Here is a 14,112-nt window from a genome sequence, read left to right as displayed (position 1 = left end):
CACTACAGAAGAAATATTTAAATTGTCTGCAAATACATCTGGGCTGTATATTGAAAGTTTCCTGGTTGTCAGAACAGCTTTCCTGTAATAATCCTAAAGCCAGAAAAAAATGAGATTAATCATTACATGACAGGGACATGATTATCTGCCTAGTAAACTAGTTATATTCATCTGTATACTTAAAGCAGTTATGCAAAAATACCTTGCTCGGTTATTCTTTTAAAAACAATGTATTTCTCACTGCTTTCCTTTTCTTACTCTCTCAGTTCCCCCAAACCGTCACCTCCATATCGATCCCACCCCGTTATGTTCCATAGCACTTCTGCCCCAGACCCAGCTCCTCCGAACTTCCCTGGGCATGTCCCTCGGTGGGGCGAGCAGCTCATCTAGGTCCTTGGAGCAGCACAAGTGCCGGTCTGTGCTGCTGCCTGGAGTTGTGCTGAGCACATGGTAAAGCAGCTGCTGCCCAGGGAGGGGAGCAGGCATGTTACCGTGAGTCAGCTGCTTTAGGGCAGGGCTATTTTAGAAGTATGAGTACTACATCTGCTATCATTGGGGGTTTTCGTAATGTGTTGCCTCAACTGCATTTCGTCCATGAACTGATTATGCTACCAAGGTCGTAAAATACACGTTTTTATCAATTAAAGGTAAAATATTGGCAGAAGGGGAAGTTTTTAATATATATTTGCTCTTCTTTCTAAATTAGTACAATAAGGGTGACTAGAACTTTTTGTTCATTTAAGATGCTATTTTGTGTTGCTAGCTTACAAACTTAGAAACTGCAAAATGGATCAAGTAATTCCTTCTTTGTCTAACAGCATAGCAGGAGTTTGCAGTGGTGGTTTCCTACAATCAGGTAGACAAATGATGTATCAATTCTTTTTTTTTTTAATTTACCGTGTATATATAGTATAAGTTATAAGCACCAACATTTTATTTTTTATATATATATATATATATATATGAAAAATGAAAACCCTAGTAAGTGCAAAAGGTTTAAGTAGCTTTATGTTTAAAGAAACAAAAAAAAATCTGAATTATAGTTTGCATACCTTTTCAATACAAACCAGTCAAGCAGCAAACCTTCAAGTACAGTCTTTTCTTCACTGGCAGTGTTAGACATCTCGTGCATTTAGCATGTGTGCATTTGGCTTTATAATTTTGTCATCTGAAATTCTGCCACAGCGTTACAATTTTTATAGCATTGACACTGCATAAATGATTACTCAAGATGGACCCATTTTGTTGAGGGTCTTTAGAAAGGGGGATAGGAATTATGGATGCTTTAGGTCTGTAATTTTGCTATCTACTTTTAAAACCAATATATACCAAAAATCCCCCCCTTGGCTTCTCAAATCACTTAATTGTTGTGGAGTTCAGATCAATTTTTTAACTTCCTCAGAATGTCTTCTAGCACTGTTACAGTCACTGATCATCCTGCACTGTGAGAGAGGTTTGAGTCTTGTAGGTGTGTAAGGAAGAGAGAGTACTGTGAGTAAATAAGAAAGTGTAAAAGGAGATGCCAGTATCTGTTAAAGGGCAGGGAGAAGAGGTCATAGCTGGTCTGGATGTTTGGCGGTAGGGTGGGGGTGGTGATCAAATAGGTTGTAGAATTTATTTTTGCCTGCAGTATGTGGAGCAGGACATAATGGAAGTTTCCTGTTCCTTTAGAATTTAATTTTAGAAAATAAACAACAGTGTGCAAAATGGGTTTTTTTGTGGCCAGGAAGTATGTTTGTGACATTTGCTTTTTAATCTTAAAATCCTGTGAACTACCAAAAGCCTGACACTGGGCATCAAGCTACTGTAGATGAACTTCTGTGCATGTACAAATCTCTTAGTTTTTATAATGAGGAAAAATCCATTTTAAATGGACACAGAAGTAAGAACAAGATCATAACTATGAGAGGAAAGCATAAAGAAGTAGCAGTGATCATTTCAAATAAATATTTTATGTTGTGTTGTATATTTTTCAATTGAAATTTTTCTTGAATCTGGAGCAATAAGTATTTGTTGATTTGTAGTCTGTTTCTGCCTTGTCTAAGCTATTTGCCAGATGTCTGCAGTAGTTACACTAATTAAAATGGCATTGCCTAGTAGAGCTTGCTCTTCCCTCATGCTACTAAATTGAAGATATTTCATTTAAAGGTGTTCATTTTTTACAACACAGGAGTTTTGGCCCCTTTTTCTCTCTCCCCTCCCCCTCAACCCAAGGCATTTTCTTTTCTTTCTTGCACCCCACCCTGATTATTTTAACATTTTGGCAGCCACGTTCTAATATTTCAGCAACAGATGTGCTGGGTTCTTTAAATTCACAAATGTTGCTAATCTGAAATGAGAATTTCAGATATTTTTGCAAGCCTATTTCAGCTGAGCTAATTTTATAACAGTGTTGTTGAATGAAATGCGCACATAATTTTGTGTCAGTTGTGGGTGGATTGCACATATCTTGAATACTGAGATGAGCTGTGGCAGCCAGATGAAGTGTCCATGGCACAGAATTCTATTAAATGTATAATCTTGTTTGTTAAACGATTACATAGTGAAAAAGTTCGCTGCAAATGAACAAGTTCAGACATTTTGACATAGATTAGTCATTCACATGATCCCTAGTATCAAAGTATTAAAAATAACTTAGCCGTTGTTGCTTAGGTAAGTATATACTTTCCCTGAATTTCAGAAGCAAAAGATCAAGACCACAGAACAGTTGCAATTCAAATTCATTTGTAGACAGAGCAAAGAATATATTCCTGTTCTAAAATACTGCTTGATTTTCTTACATGCTTGTTTCTTATAGTACTTGCTATAAACGTTAGATGATAAAATGTCATGACAAATCGGTAGAGTGACACTGAAAATTTTTTATTGCTGTTTTGGGGTAGTGTGTTCCTACATGTAATAGTATCTATATTTAAAAATTTAATGGATTATTAAATGTATTGATCAGTATTAAATAGTCTTACATTTTTGTAGTAACTGTTGCAATTCAAAACATGTGTCAGGATAGGCTGTGGAGTCATATGGAAATGATGCTGAATGAGAAGTCTCTAAAAGGTTAAAAATGCGATGCCTTTTCCAGGGCTTTAAGTGAGCTGGGTTGGTTGCTGAGTGCAGGACTGCTGGGCGAGGGGCTGCCACGGCTGCAGTACATGTTTCAGATGCTCCCCTCCAGTAGCAAAGTTACGTAATGCAGAGCTAAGAGCAAGAATTTTGAGCATTGTCAGCTGTTACTCAGGACGTTTTGGTGTTTCCTTTTGGACAGCTGACCTGCTCTCAAGAGATAATATAAACAATCACTGTAATAAAAATCAAAGTAGCCAGGGAGATTCTGTTGCATAATCTCCTTTTATTTTTAAGAAGACTTTGTTTCCTGGAAATGCCTTTGATTGCGTGTCAGTGTTAAAATTTAAACTGTTTTATGTAGCTGTCACTGGTGGATAATTGTGAACAGGTGGAAGGAGAAGAGGAAAAGATTACAGCACTGTGCTCCGTAGGTTGATGGTGAGATGTGATTTAGCTGAACAGTCCCCTTTTCACACTTCTCAGAGCACGAGAATAGGACATAGTTTCGTTCCTCTGAAGGAGGCAGAAGACCAGAAGAAAGCACTTTCATTTCTTCATCTTCTTGAAGGGAGCAGCACACAGGCAGAAGTCCTTGCTGTGTTCCTTGAGCAAGCCAAAGAGCAACAGGTTAAAGCTGGCAGCCTGTTATCTTCGCGGTTTAGCTTTTAGAAATCCCCATAACGTAACGCACTTGAAATAGATGTCGTCATCAGCTCCTGCCCCAAGTACTAAGCCTGACCAAATACATGTGACAGAAGATGGTGGAGTAGAGTGCAGCAGCAATTCATGTGGTAGGAGTGGTTATTGTATTAGGGTATACTTTTTGTTGACAGGCCAGCATGTTTTGAGTTAAAATTCTGCAGCTGTCTCTCTCTCTCCCTCTCCCACTTTGTCTCTGTGGATTTGTACAAATTCCAAGCTCCTCTGCAACAGTCGCACCCTTCTTATTTTGTTCTGAATATATTTCACTGGTTTGTTTTTGTTTTGTTTTTTTCCCAGCAGGAAACGGACAGCAGAGGCGCAGATCCATTCAAGATCTTAGTGTTGCTGGAACAGAGTCCAGTCAGGTAATGTGCTTCTCATCACTTCTTTGCGTTTCAGTAAAGTCAGCACCAAATCCATACTGGGGAACTGGTCTGGAAATCTTCACCTTCGATGCTTTCGTAGAAATGATGTGGAAGCTTGGCAGACTGTAGCGTTGCGTGTATTGAATTTAAATGCTTCCATGAGGGTAATCTATGAATGAGCTCTAGATGAGAAGCATTTTCTATATAGTTTATGCAGTATTTAGCATTTTTACATACACATGGTTTTTGTGTACCACCTAATTTGTTTGAGGGCAGATATTACTCAGGAAAGCCTTTTCTTCTCTCTATGTGTAGAAGACAATTATAATTACTACTTACTATCTGAAGCAGTTACACATACATTAGACTAATTTTTTGCATGAAAACAAAAAGCATGTGCATCACTATTATAATGTTATTTATTGTCAATCTCTGAATCCTGAATAGTAACTTACAGTAAAATTTCTCCATTTCTTGTGAAAGATTTACAGCAGGATGTCACAAAGCTTTGTTTTAAAAAAAGACTATTCAAAAAAATATTTTATAATAACATAACTCCTTGTCTGCTATTCTAACTGCCATGGTAACAGAAACGGTGGTATGCTACATAACATGCTCTTAGTTTAATTTTAATTTTAAATGAGAGAAGTACAGCTAATTCTTCATTCAGATGTGTTTATTTTGTGGTTTTAATTGCTTCAATAATTCACAGGGCCTATTTGGTCCTTAGTGTGAATGGGAAATTTTGAGATCCCTGCTATTATTTGGATGTGGGATACCGAAGCTTAGCATATTCATCAGGTTAATCAGGTTTGCATACTAAACAACCGACTGCAATAATCTAAAATAGGTGGTAATTCTTGGGGTGTGCAGTTATCAAGGAGATGAACATTTGATCCTTAATTCAGTGGAGTATTATAGCCACAGAAACCTCATCAATCCTATAGGTATTAGTAGAACTTACTGTGTGTATCTATCAGAAAATAACAGATGAGTCTTAAATACATTTTACTATCTTCAGAAAGACAGGTTTATTAGAAAGGAAAGAAATGAGTCTGCAAAATTGAGGAAAGAAATATATTAGCCTATTCAGTTAATTGTAGAACTAAAATTATGTAAGACTTGGGGGGGGGGAAATTAAGTGACAGTACATCAGTTACACCAAATTGTGCTGATTGTATGGATATATTTAATTATAGCTTTTTTTATTTAGAGGTTTTCATTCCGTTCATTTTAATGAATGGTTAGTATTTAAAATATAGAATTTCAGCATTTGCTTCATATCTTAATAACTTATAACAGTCTTTCTTTGAAAGTTGTTCTGCTGCTTGCATGGATGTTCAAGCTAAATTGTCCTTGTGACCAGGAGGATGCACATTTTTTTTTTTATGTTTACTTCACCAATTTTATATGTGGGTCTGTAGAAGTACCAGAATCACATTTTACTTTCTTGCTTCTGATAGTGTACATATTGGAAATATGTGAAGAAGAATTGCCGTTATCTGTTTCTATCTTGCAGTTTTTGGAAACATTATGGTAAATCTGGAAAACATAATATTTTAACAGGCAGGAAAAATGCACTTTCAAAGATATTTTTTTGCTGTCCATATAAACAAATAGTGAATTTTTATCCCCTTTTTGGTGTGAGAAGGGATTGAAAAATCCACTGAAGCTAATGCTAACTTTTGACGTACATAGGTTTGTATGTTAAAAAAAAGGAGTGGAAAATAAAGGAAGTAATATGCCTAAAGACTTAAGATTATTCTCTATGTATTTCTATAGCTCTGGACCTCAGTGCCTTGAATTTTTATTAACAATCTTGAACTGCTATCAGTATAGCAATCTACTAATCAAAGCTGAAAAAACATCTGACCAGCGTGGCTCTGGTCAGTTCATCCTATCTTCCCACATGCACCCTACCATATATAGGGTATCCTTTCTAATGTGAAAATCCCCTTCCCCCTCCCTCCCTTCATTGCAAACATCCTTCTTCCCCGCATTGCATTCTCCTTTGCACCCACCCTGCAGCACAGCCTTCTTCACCAAGCAGCCATGGCACTGCGTGCCTCTAGTCCTGCACCCAGGCTGTGTATGTCCCTATCCCTCTCAGAACTGAAGGATTGACACGGTACCTCTTTTCTGGTTTTTAACTGTTTGACTGATACGCTAAAGCTGATCAGAAATCTTTTTATTGGACGTATTTTTCCTGAAAATTGGTGCTGTGTTAATAGCAAATGATTCTGTTGTAACTACTGGGTTTTAATCAGGAAGGTTTTCTTAAGGTTTTTCTCTTAAGGTGAAGGAAGACATCAGGCTTGATAATAATAAATATACTGAACTTTGGGTGCTTACCTGAACGTGTAGACCAAGACTCTTGTCTTCCTTTTTAACTGCTTGTCTGTTTTAATTCAACCACCTTTTGTGTTTTATGATTTTCTGGATATTTTATTTCTGTGTACTCTTATAAGAATTTTTTGTGTGGTTTGTATGGCTGCTGATTACTGTATATATGTTATTGAGACACTTTCTGGTATTGCTACTATTGGTGTTCTCAATAGCAGATAGTAATAGAGCTTTGCAGATGGTTTTACTAATCAGCATCAACAGTTTAGGTAGGAAAATATGCTGTCAAAGGTTTTCTATCATCGGATCAGCTGTTGGAGTGATTTGGTGTTGAGAATATATGTTTAAGTCTGAATTTGCATGAGTTTCTATTTCCCTGTACATGCATTTTAAACCATTATATTGTGTCATCTGTCCAGCACTACTGCTCTTGCCTAAACACCTTTGTAACACAGAAATACATGTGCAGACTCTGAACCGCACATTAATACTTTTGCAGCCATTCATACTTTTGGGGACTTGAAGAAACACAGCGAACTGGTATTTACACTGCATAGAGTCTTAACAGAACTTGAAGTTTTTTACAGATACTGAGAAACACATCTGGCATAATCATGCAAGAACTGATCAGATAGCTAGTAAGGTATCCATCTCCTTCCCTGTGTACTGTATATTGATTTGGTTGCTTTGATACATCATCTTTCACAGAATATCTATCTGATCGGAGTATCAAAACTACCTACTACCTTTTTTAAACATTGTTTTGTTTTGTTTTGGGGTTGTTGGTTTTTGAGGGAGGGGAGGTGTCGTAGCAGTTGCCTTCATAATTCTTACAGTTTACTTTGAAGTGTAAAATATGTATTAAAGAAAACCATGTATTGTGTTGAACAGTTGAGAAGCAAGGTCAGAATGTACATGCCCACATGCATGCAAGCTAAGTGGGATAATTTGGGGGATCTGATATTGTACAGATGACTCATTCTCTCTGTGAGATTGTGAAATTTGTCACAGATGCGCATTCGTTTTTTTTCTCTCATGCTGAGATAAAATTCACAGATGAGGCGATGAGGAGACAGGGCTAATAATGATAATTTCTTTAAATTGTGTTGCCCACTTAAATTACACTGGGGCATGGGATGTTATTCCTCAGAGCACATGAGCTTTTCCAGGCTGCAAGTCTTTGAGAAGTGGAAGCTAAAAGCTAGGAATGCCATGTGAGTTTGACTGCCTGGAAGAGAAGATTTGAGAATAACCTGCTAACAAGTCTGTTAAGCATACTGAGATACCTGGAGGAAGCAAGGATGAAAGGATACTGGTGAAGGGGTAGCAGAAACTGATTGCTAAAGTACAGGCACTGGTTTTCCGATCAGAGGGGCTGATGTCCAGGAGGCTTAAATCATCTCACTCAACACGCACTCAAACACTGCAGTTTAACTGGTGTTCAGTTTTGGGAACTTCCCTTTGACTTTGTAGCACTTTTTAGATGTGCCTCCTATAGGAATCCTTCATTTTTATCTCTAGTTATTTCGTCTAAATAATGTTATCAAGGAAATTTGTTGTTGTTGTTCTTGATGGACCAAAACAAGATGAGAAGTTACTGTAACTAGAGTAGTTCTCAAGTGCCCTTTGCTATCAACTGTAGATACTCAGCAAATCTCTTTTTGCTTAGAGGATTCGCATGCTGTTAAAAGTGATCTGTCTTCTGATCTTTCACATCAGCAGGGTATGTTTATCATTCATATCTGAGGATGCTGACAGTAAGCTCAGCAACTTAAATCTTGCTTAATATCAACTAAGACACCAACACAAAAGCTTTTTCAAAATGTCTGATGTCATCATCTTGAAATATCCATCAGATTATTTCTAGAGTAGTTTATTGCCCTGTGTCTGGCCATTGACTTAAAACACTAAATGCTTAATAAACATTACAAAAGAAACACTATGCAATCAAAATAATGGATCTTTCGGTGTGTAGAATCTTGTTACTCTGGATTGTTACTTCACTGAAATCCTGGCTTTTAAAACTTAAATTAAGGTAGGATATTTGGAAATCATAAAGAATCATAAAGAAATATGGTTTCCAGGAAATGTATATTTGAATGCTTCTTTTGAAAAATGGAGACATTTAATCATTTCATGATAAATGCACCATCTTGAAAGTAGTTGTATTTTAGTTGCATCTTTTTACTTCATTTTTTTCTGCAAAACTCATTGGGGCTTATAGTCTTAAGTCCTTTACTATGTTAATTTTATGTCAGTGAGGGGGTATGTGAAATACAAGCATACATATTGTAAATAATTATTCTGAAAAAGAAGCTCAGTAGAATAATGAAGTCTATGTTATGTTTTTGTGCTTCGGTAAACAAAAGGATTGGAGGAGTCAAACGGTATATAAAAGAACATCCTAGAGAATTTTGATTTAATTCTTATTTTGCTTCATGAGGGACAATGTACTCATTTTCTGATTGTTTTGTTTCAATTGATTGATCCTTTTTGATTAAACACTTATTTCGTGTTTTCTGAAGATGAATCACATAACCTCTGAGTTAACCAAAGAACCATAAGAAAACTGTAGATTAATACACTGCAGTCTAGTGCAGTTACTAAGCTATGTTCCTTTAGCTGAATGTAGTTTCATTCGCTGATTAAGCATTGGAAACAAACTATTTCTTCCTTATGTTATGGAGTTGCTAGATTTCACTGAATGGTGGTGTGAAAATTCCTAGACATGTTGTCATGCTTTTCTGTAAAGATCTTGAACACATTGTTCAGCATTGCATTTATTATGCTGAGTAGCAAAATTGTATCAATTTATTTTACACAGTACAGATGGAGTACAAATGGGGATGAAATTATCCCTGCACTGCATGTAAAGTTGATCAAACTGTCAGGACAGCTTTCAGGGTAAAAGTCTGGGGAGGAGGATATTTTGGAGGTTTATAGGTTCAGATTTCTTTCATTTTTTTCTTTTTAATGAACTTTTCAAAAATCTTCTGTTAACTTGTCATTTTGTTTTGTTTTGTCATTTCAGGAGAGTAGAAACAGCAGTAGATCATCTAGTCCTAGTGTGAGAATGATCACTACCTCGGGACCAACCTCTGAAAAGCCAACTCGTAATCCATGGACACCTGATGATGCAGGTAATCCTTTGTTCCTTACTTAAATTTTTGCCTGTAAAAAATATAAAATATTTATTTGGTTGTGGTTACTTAGACAATAAGAGTAAGCAATGAAAGTCAAGGTCCATTTTAGTTCTGCTTAAATTAAATCATTACATTACTGACTTGTTTTTCATGTAGGCTTTGAGAACACTTTTTTATAGATTATATTGAGTTACATAAACTTGTTAGTATTTTGCTTGTAAGAAAGCACTGTACATATGCAGTGGTACTAATATTTAATGAAGATCTTGTTAGCACCAGTTTTTTACTATAGTGTGGTTTTGGAAAATTAGAGGAATAGACATCTTGTTACATTTTAGTCTTGTGCATTCATATTATAAATGTACATTTAAAACTTTTGTTGCTCTGACATCTAGAGTGAAATGCCGTGTAGGTGAGTATCAGGAATAGGTTAATTCTGTTTATCATCTCTGTTATAATTTGCGTATGCAGAATGTACATGTGTACATAAAATTACTGTTTTTAAATGAACTAACACGTGTCTGCAGAAATGTTGTAAATACTTCTACTGTAGCATCACTGTTCTTTTGTTATGAAATAGGATTAAGAATGAACATAATTGAGTAGTTGAATTCGATTTTAAAAGTTATAATGCATTCCATAATGAAAAGAACCAGTACTGGACTGCATGAAAACAATGGATCCCACAAATTCCTTTTTAGAATATAAATGAAAATTACAATTTTGTTACCAAACTGTACATATTGAATCTTAAACTTAGACTCAAGCTGGTACTTCACAGTATGTCAAATTCTGAAATCTTTTTCTTGTGATCCATTTCATCTGGCTGATCAGTCACTTTTATTCTTTTCCTCTAACCAAGTACAAAATGGAAACTCACATGTGGACTAACTCTTGCATAGGCATATGTATATATACATACATTTGTATGTATATATGCACACTTGTATTTCACCAAATATAAGGTGATTTTGTAAGACTTGTACTTTGGGTTTTTTCCCCCTGCTTTAGTGGGAGGAGGACATCATACCCTTGCATTTAGCTTCTGTGTTTTCTTCTTTCTGTCCATTGTTACTTTGCCTGATCACATTCTGTGCCCTATCACTCATAATTTCCCAAAGCCCTTGCCCATTGCTACAGCCCACCCTGTGCCTTCTTGTGCAGCATGGATCCTAAGTTTCTTTGGGCAGTGAGCACTCATGGGAATTGCTGCCTCACATGAAAGCAAGGTCTTACCCAGTCAGTAGTTCATTGGGAACTGAAAGCTGCTAATCCTATGCCAGTGCAAGGACAGTTTGTGCCAAATCTTTGTTCTTAAATGCAGCACACACTAGAGCTAAAAGTCAGGTCTGTTTTCTGGCCCACAGAAATCCCTCACCTTATACTCAGGTAAATACAGAATGTGCCATATGTATATTTTCTTGTTAGGTTTATGCAGTCCATGAACAAAGAATTGTTTGAGCTTCTAAAGAGAGAAATAATTTTGGTTTTCTGTAAAAGAGGGTACATTTTTAATTTAATGAGGCAAAATGATAAAACAAGGATATAGCTGAATCTGGTCAGTCACAGGAAAAGTTGCAGTTCTGTGACACTGTTGAAATGCTCAAAAATGTCATCTAAAGTATTTTGCATGTATTGATGTATTTTAAGCATTGCAGTGGTTTTAGCAGTATCCATTTACAGCAACAGTCTAATGTAGGGAAGGACTTTTTATATTGATTGCATTTAAGATACTGTAGTGATTAAGTCTCTGGTTTTAGGGTTGTTTTCTTTTCCTTTTTTTGTTTTTACCACCTTCCAGTTTCCTTACAAGCATACACTTAACCACTTTTTCTCCATTCCCACCCTCTTATTTCTGTTTCCTTTTGAAGCTGCTCTTGGAGATAGCATAGTCTTTGAGGGCAACACCTTAGTTTCTCTACCACGACTACTCTGTGGCAGGTGCTTTTGGGGTATGGGTAAGCAGCCCCTTTTTTTTCCCACCTACCCTCCTCCATATAATCCTCTAGTAGCAATAATGCGGCTGTAAAATCAGTAGTTTCTCCATGTGTCTTCACTCTATGTCTCTTAAAACTTAACAGTAACCTTGTGATCCCCAGATTGTGGGCTACTAAAAGATAGGATCTGTAAGAATTCAGAAACATGTGAAATCTGGAATGAAAGCACTAGAGAAATCTGGAGTAACTGCAGCGTAAGAAGAGAGCAGCCTGGCCCAGGAGACAGGTTGGGTTCCATGCTACCCACAAAGTATCTCTGCAGAACAGAGAAGATGCCCTAGAGCGTGTTGTGAGGAAGAAACTTAGAGACCTCACTGGGAGCAGGTTTCAAAACTGAGCAGGAGGTTGTGCTTATTTTATTTTGGCAGAGCTGATTTGCACAGCTTCTAATTTTAAAGTGATTAGATGCATGGGCTGGCTGGCTGATCCTTCATAAACAAGAATGAAATGGCAATTTTTTTATAAACAGAAATGATTGCAAACTGTACAAAAATAGTATTTTTAAAATCTGTATGCTGTTACGTGGCTTCTAGAAATGTAGGTTGATAACCATAATCTTTATTTCTTCTTGATATGGTAGACCATACTTTTGAATTTTTAACTGTCAGAAGAACAAAATTATTCATCTGCCTTGGGATTGAATTGCTGCTATTTCCATCTGCCTGTCCACATTCAGATTCTGTTTTGTGAAATTACTTAGAATTCTTGTTTTTGTCCTATAAGAATAGAATTAACTCTTGAAAATACATTAAAATTTTCTTGGTATTGTTACAGAGACCAATGGGTCAGATAACTCCATCCCAATGGCATATCTTACATTAGATCATCAGTTACAGGTAAAAAATAGACACTTTATGAGATTCTTAAGCTTGCATTTCATTCTAACGTGTGACTTTTGGGCTGCAAAATATAGTGCCACATATTTACCTGGGTTTATAGTCTGTCTAATTTTTGACCAAGGCTAAAAAAAATATATTCTGTAATCTGAGATTGGTTGACTCAGATTTGATCAAGCTATTAAAAACAAGCCCTGGGAAACATGATTCCTAAAACCAAATGTAAGCTGAGTTTGACTGTCAAAATAAGACATTATTTGCTTGAGTGTTACTGAATTAAATTGTTGTATACACTTTATTTGTTGTATATGGGATCAGACACTACTTTGATTTTTGTAACAGGTGTCAGATTAAAAACCGCAGATTTGAGGTTTGAGTCATCTTTGACATTGGTACTGTAACGTTTTCCAGGGCATGGTTTAACACTTATTTTTAAAAGCTTACCAGTTTTTAAAAGATGTTATAAATACACTGCAGAGACATTCTAACACACTATTTACTAAGATATCAGTTCATTAGTCTTTAACATGTCTGATTTATTTTCAGCCTCTAGCACCGTGCCCAAACTCCAAAGAATCTATGGCTGTGTTTGAACAGCACTGCAAAATGGCACAAGAATATATGAAAGTTCAGACAGAAATTGCATTGCTGTTGCAGAGGAAGTAAGTAAAATGTGGTTTACTTTTTCTATTCTTCTGTGTGGTTTTTTTTTACACAAAGTCTGTTCTCTGTGACTGTTTATCTGGCTTTATGAAGTAACATTTCATAGAGCATAATTATTTTCCAGCCTTAATCTCAGAAATACTGAGCTGCTCAGTACAGGTGAGATAGAGCAGATAACTGAAAGTTTTGATCAATGTCAAGACACTTCTTCCGGACAAGTCCTAGATAAGTGTGTGGCACATCTGTATTTGTAACAAAACAGTAATGTTTGTTTGTATCATATCAAATGAAAGATCTGGACTGCTAAAGAACCGTGGAATTTTATTTACAACACTGTCCATTAACATGTTTTCAGTTGTAATTTGTAGGTAATCACTTAGTTAACGGATTGTAGAATTTTGAGTAATATGTCAGTGTTACTCATTTTGCAGTTAGTTTTTATCTTTATCTGACTTTTGCCAAGCATTGCATTTACAACAGTATTATCAACACACATCTTATGTTTTTCTGCCAGGGGTTTAGGACCTAATACTTTGACCTTTTTATGTACCTTCTCCTTGTGCACCAGAAATAAACTCTTTCCTCTTACATTATGTACATGTATAAGTGAAGCAACTGCATGTATTTTTGTATTAGGGGGAAAATTATTGCTGATTCAGAACTTGAGTTCACAATAAGTTCTGTTGTGCTCTACTTACCCTTTCTGTTTCATGACGCTGGGGAGCAGTTCTGAGAGGTCATCTATACTCCCACGCTAGACCAAGTTATCAGCTTGTTACCCATCAGTGTCTGAGCCGCTGCAGGCAAGCAGTTGTTAACAAGGGGCTTGCCTTGGAGTTTATGGATTAGTTAATGAGAAAAATGTGTTGTGTAAACCGTTTGTACATTAGAAATAGCATACAGAATGGGGGGAAAATGTTATTGTAAGTTTGAACTCCTATCATGTATTCACCTTTGGCTTAGTATCCTGAGAACAATTTGATTTTTTCACATGCAACTA

General features: G+C 36.3%; 1 protein-coding gene across 6 annotated transcripts in view; it reads left to right on the top strand.

Moving 5' to 3' along the window:
• MAP3K7 (mitogen-activated protein kinase kinase kinase 7) overlaps positions 1–14,112 on the top strand; it is a 46,151-nt gene that overhangs the window by 27,949 nt on the left and 4,090 nt on the right. For 3 of the 6 annotated variants that reach the window (XM_027743660.2, XM_027743658.2, XM_027743662.2), the window contains 4 exons: positions 4,063–4,130; positions 9,505–9,613; positions 12,388–12,449; positions 12,996–13,111. In XM_027743660.2, coding sequence (XP_027599461.1) covers positions 4,063–4,130; positions 9,505–9,613; positions 12,388–12,449; positions 12,996–13,111 — 355 coding nt within the window. Of the gene's footprint in view, positions 1–4,062; positions 4,131–9,504; positions 9,614–11,487; positions 11,575–12,387; positions 12,450–12,995; positions 13,112–14,112 lie in introns of all 6 variants that reach the window. The other 3 variants (XM_027743661.2, XM_027743659.2, XM_039388126.1) reach the window with 2 other exon arrangements.

Source organism: Pipra filicauda, unplaced genomic scaffold (genome assembly GCF_003945595.2).
Source record: "Pipra filicauda isolate LSUMZ 115617 unplaced genomic scaffold, ASM394559v2 scaffold60_size3304689_pilon, whole genome shotgun sequence".
Classification (NCBI taxonomy): Eukaryota; Metazoa; Chordata; class Aves; order Passeriformes; family Pipridae; genus Pipra; species Pipra filicauda.
Note: the sequence above shows the minus strand (reverse complement) of the source record. Positions and strands in the feature narration are given on the sequence as shown.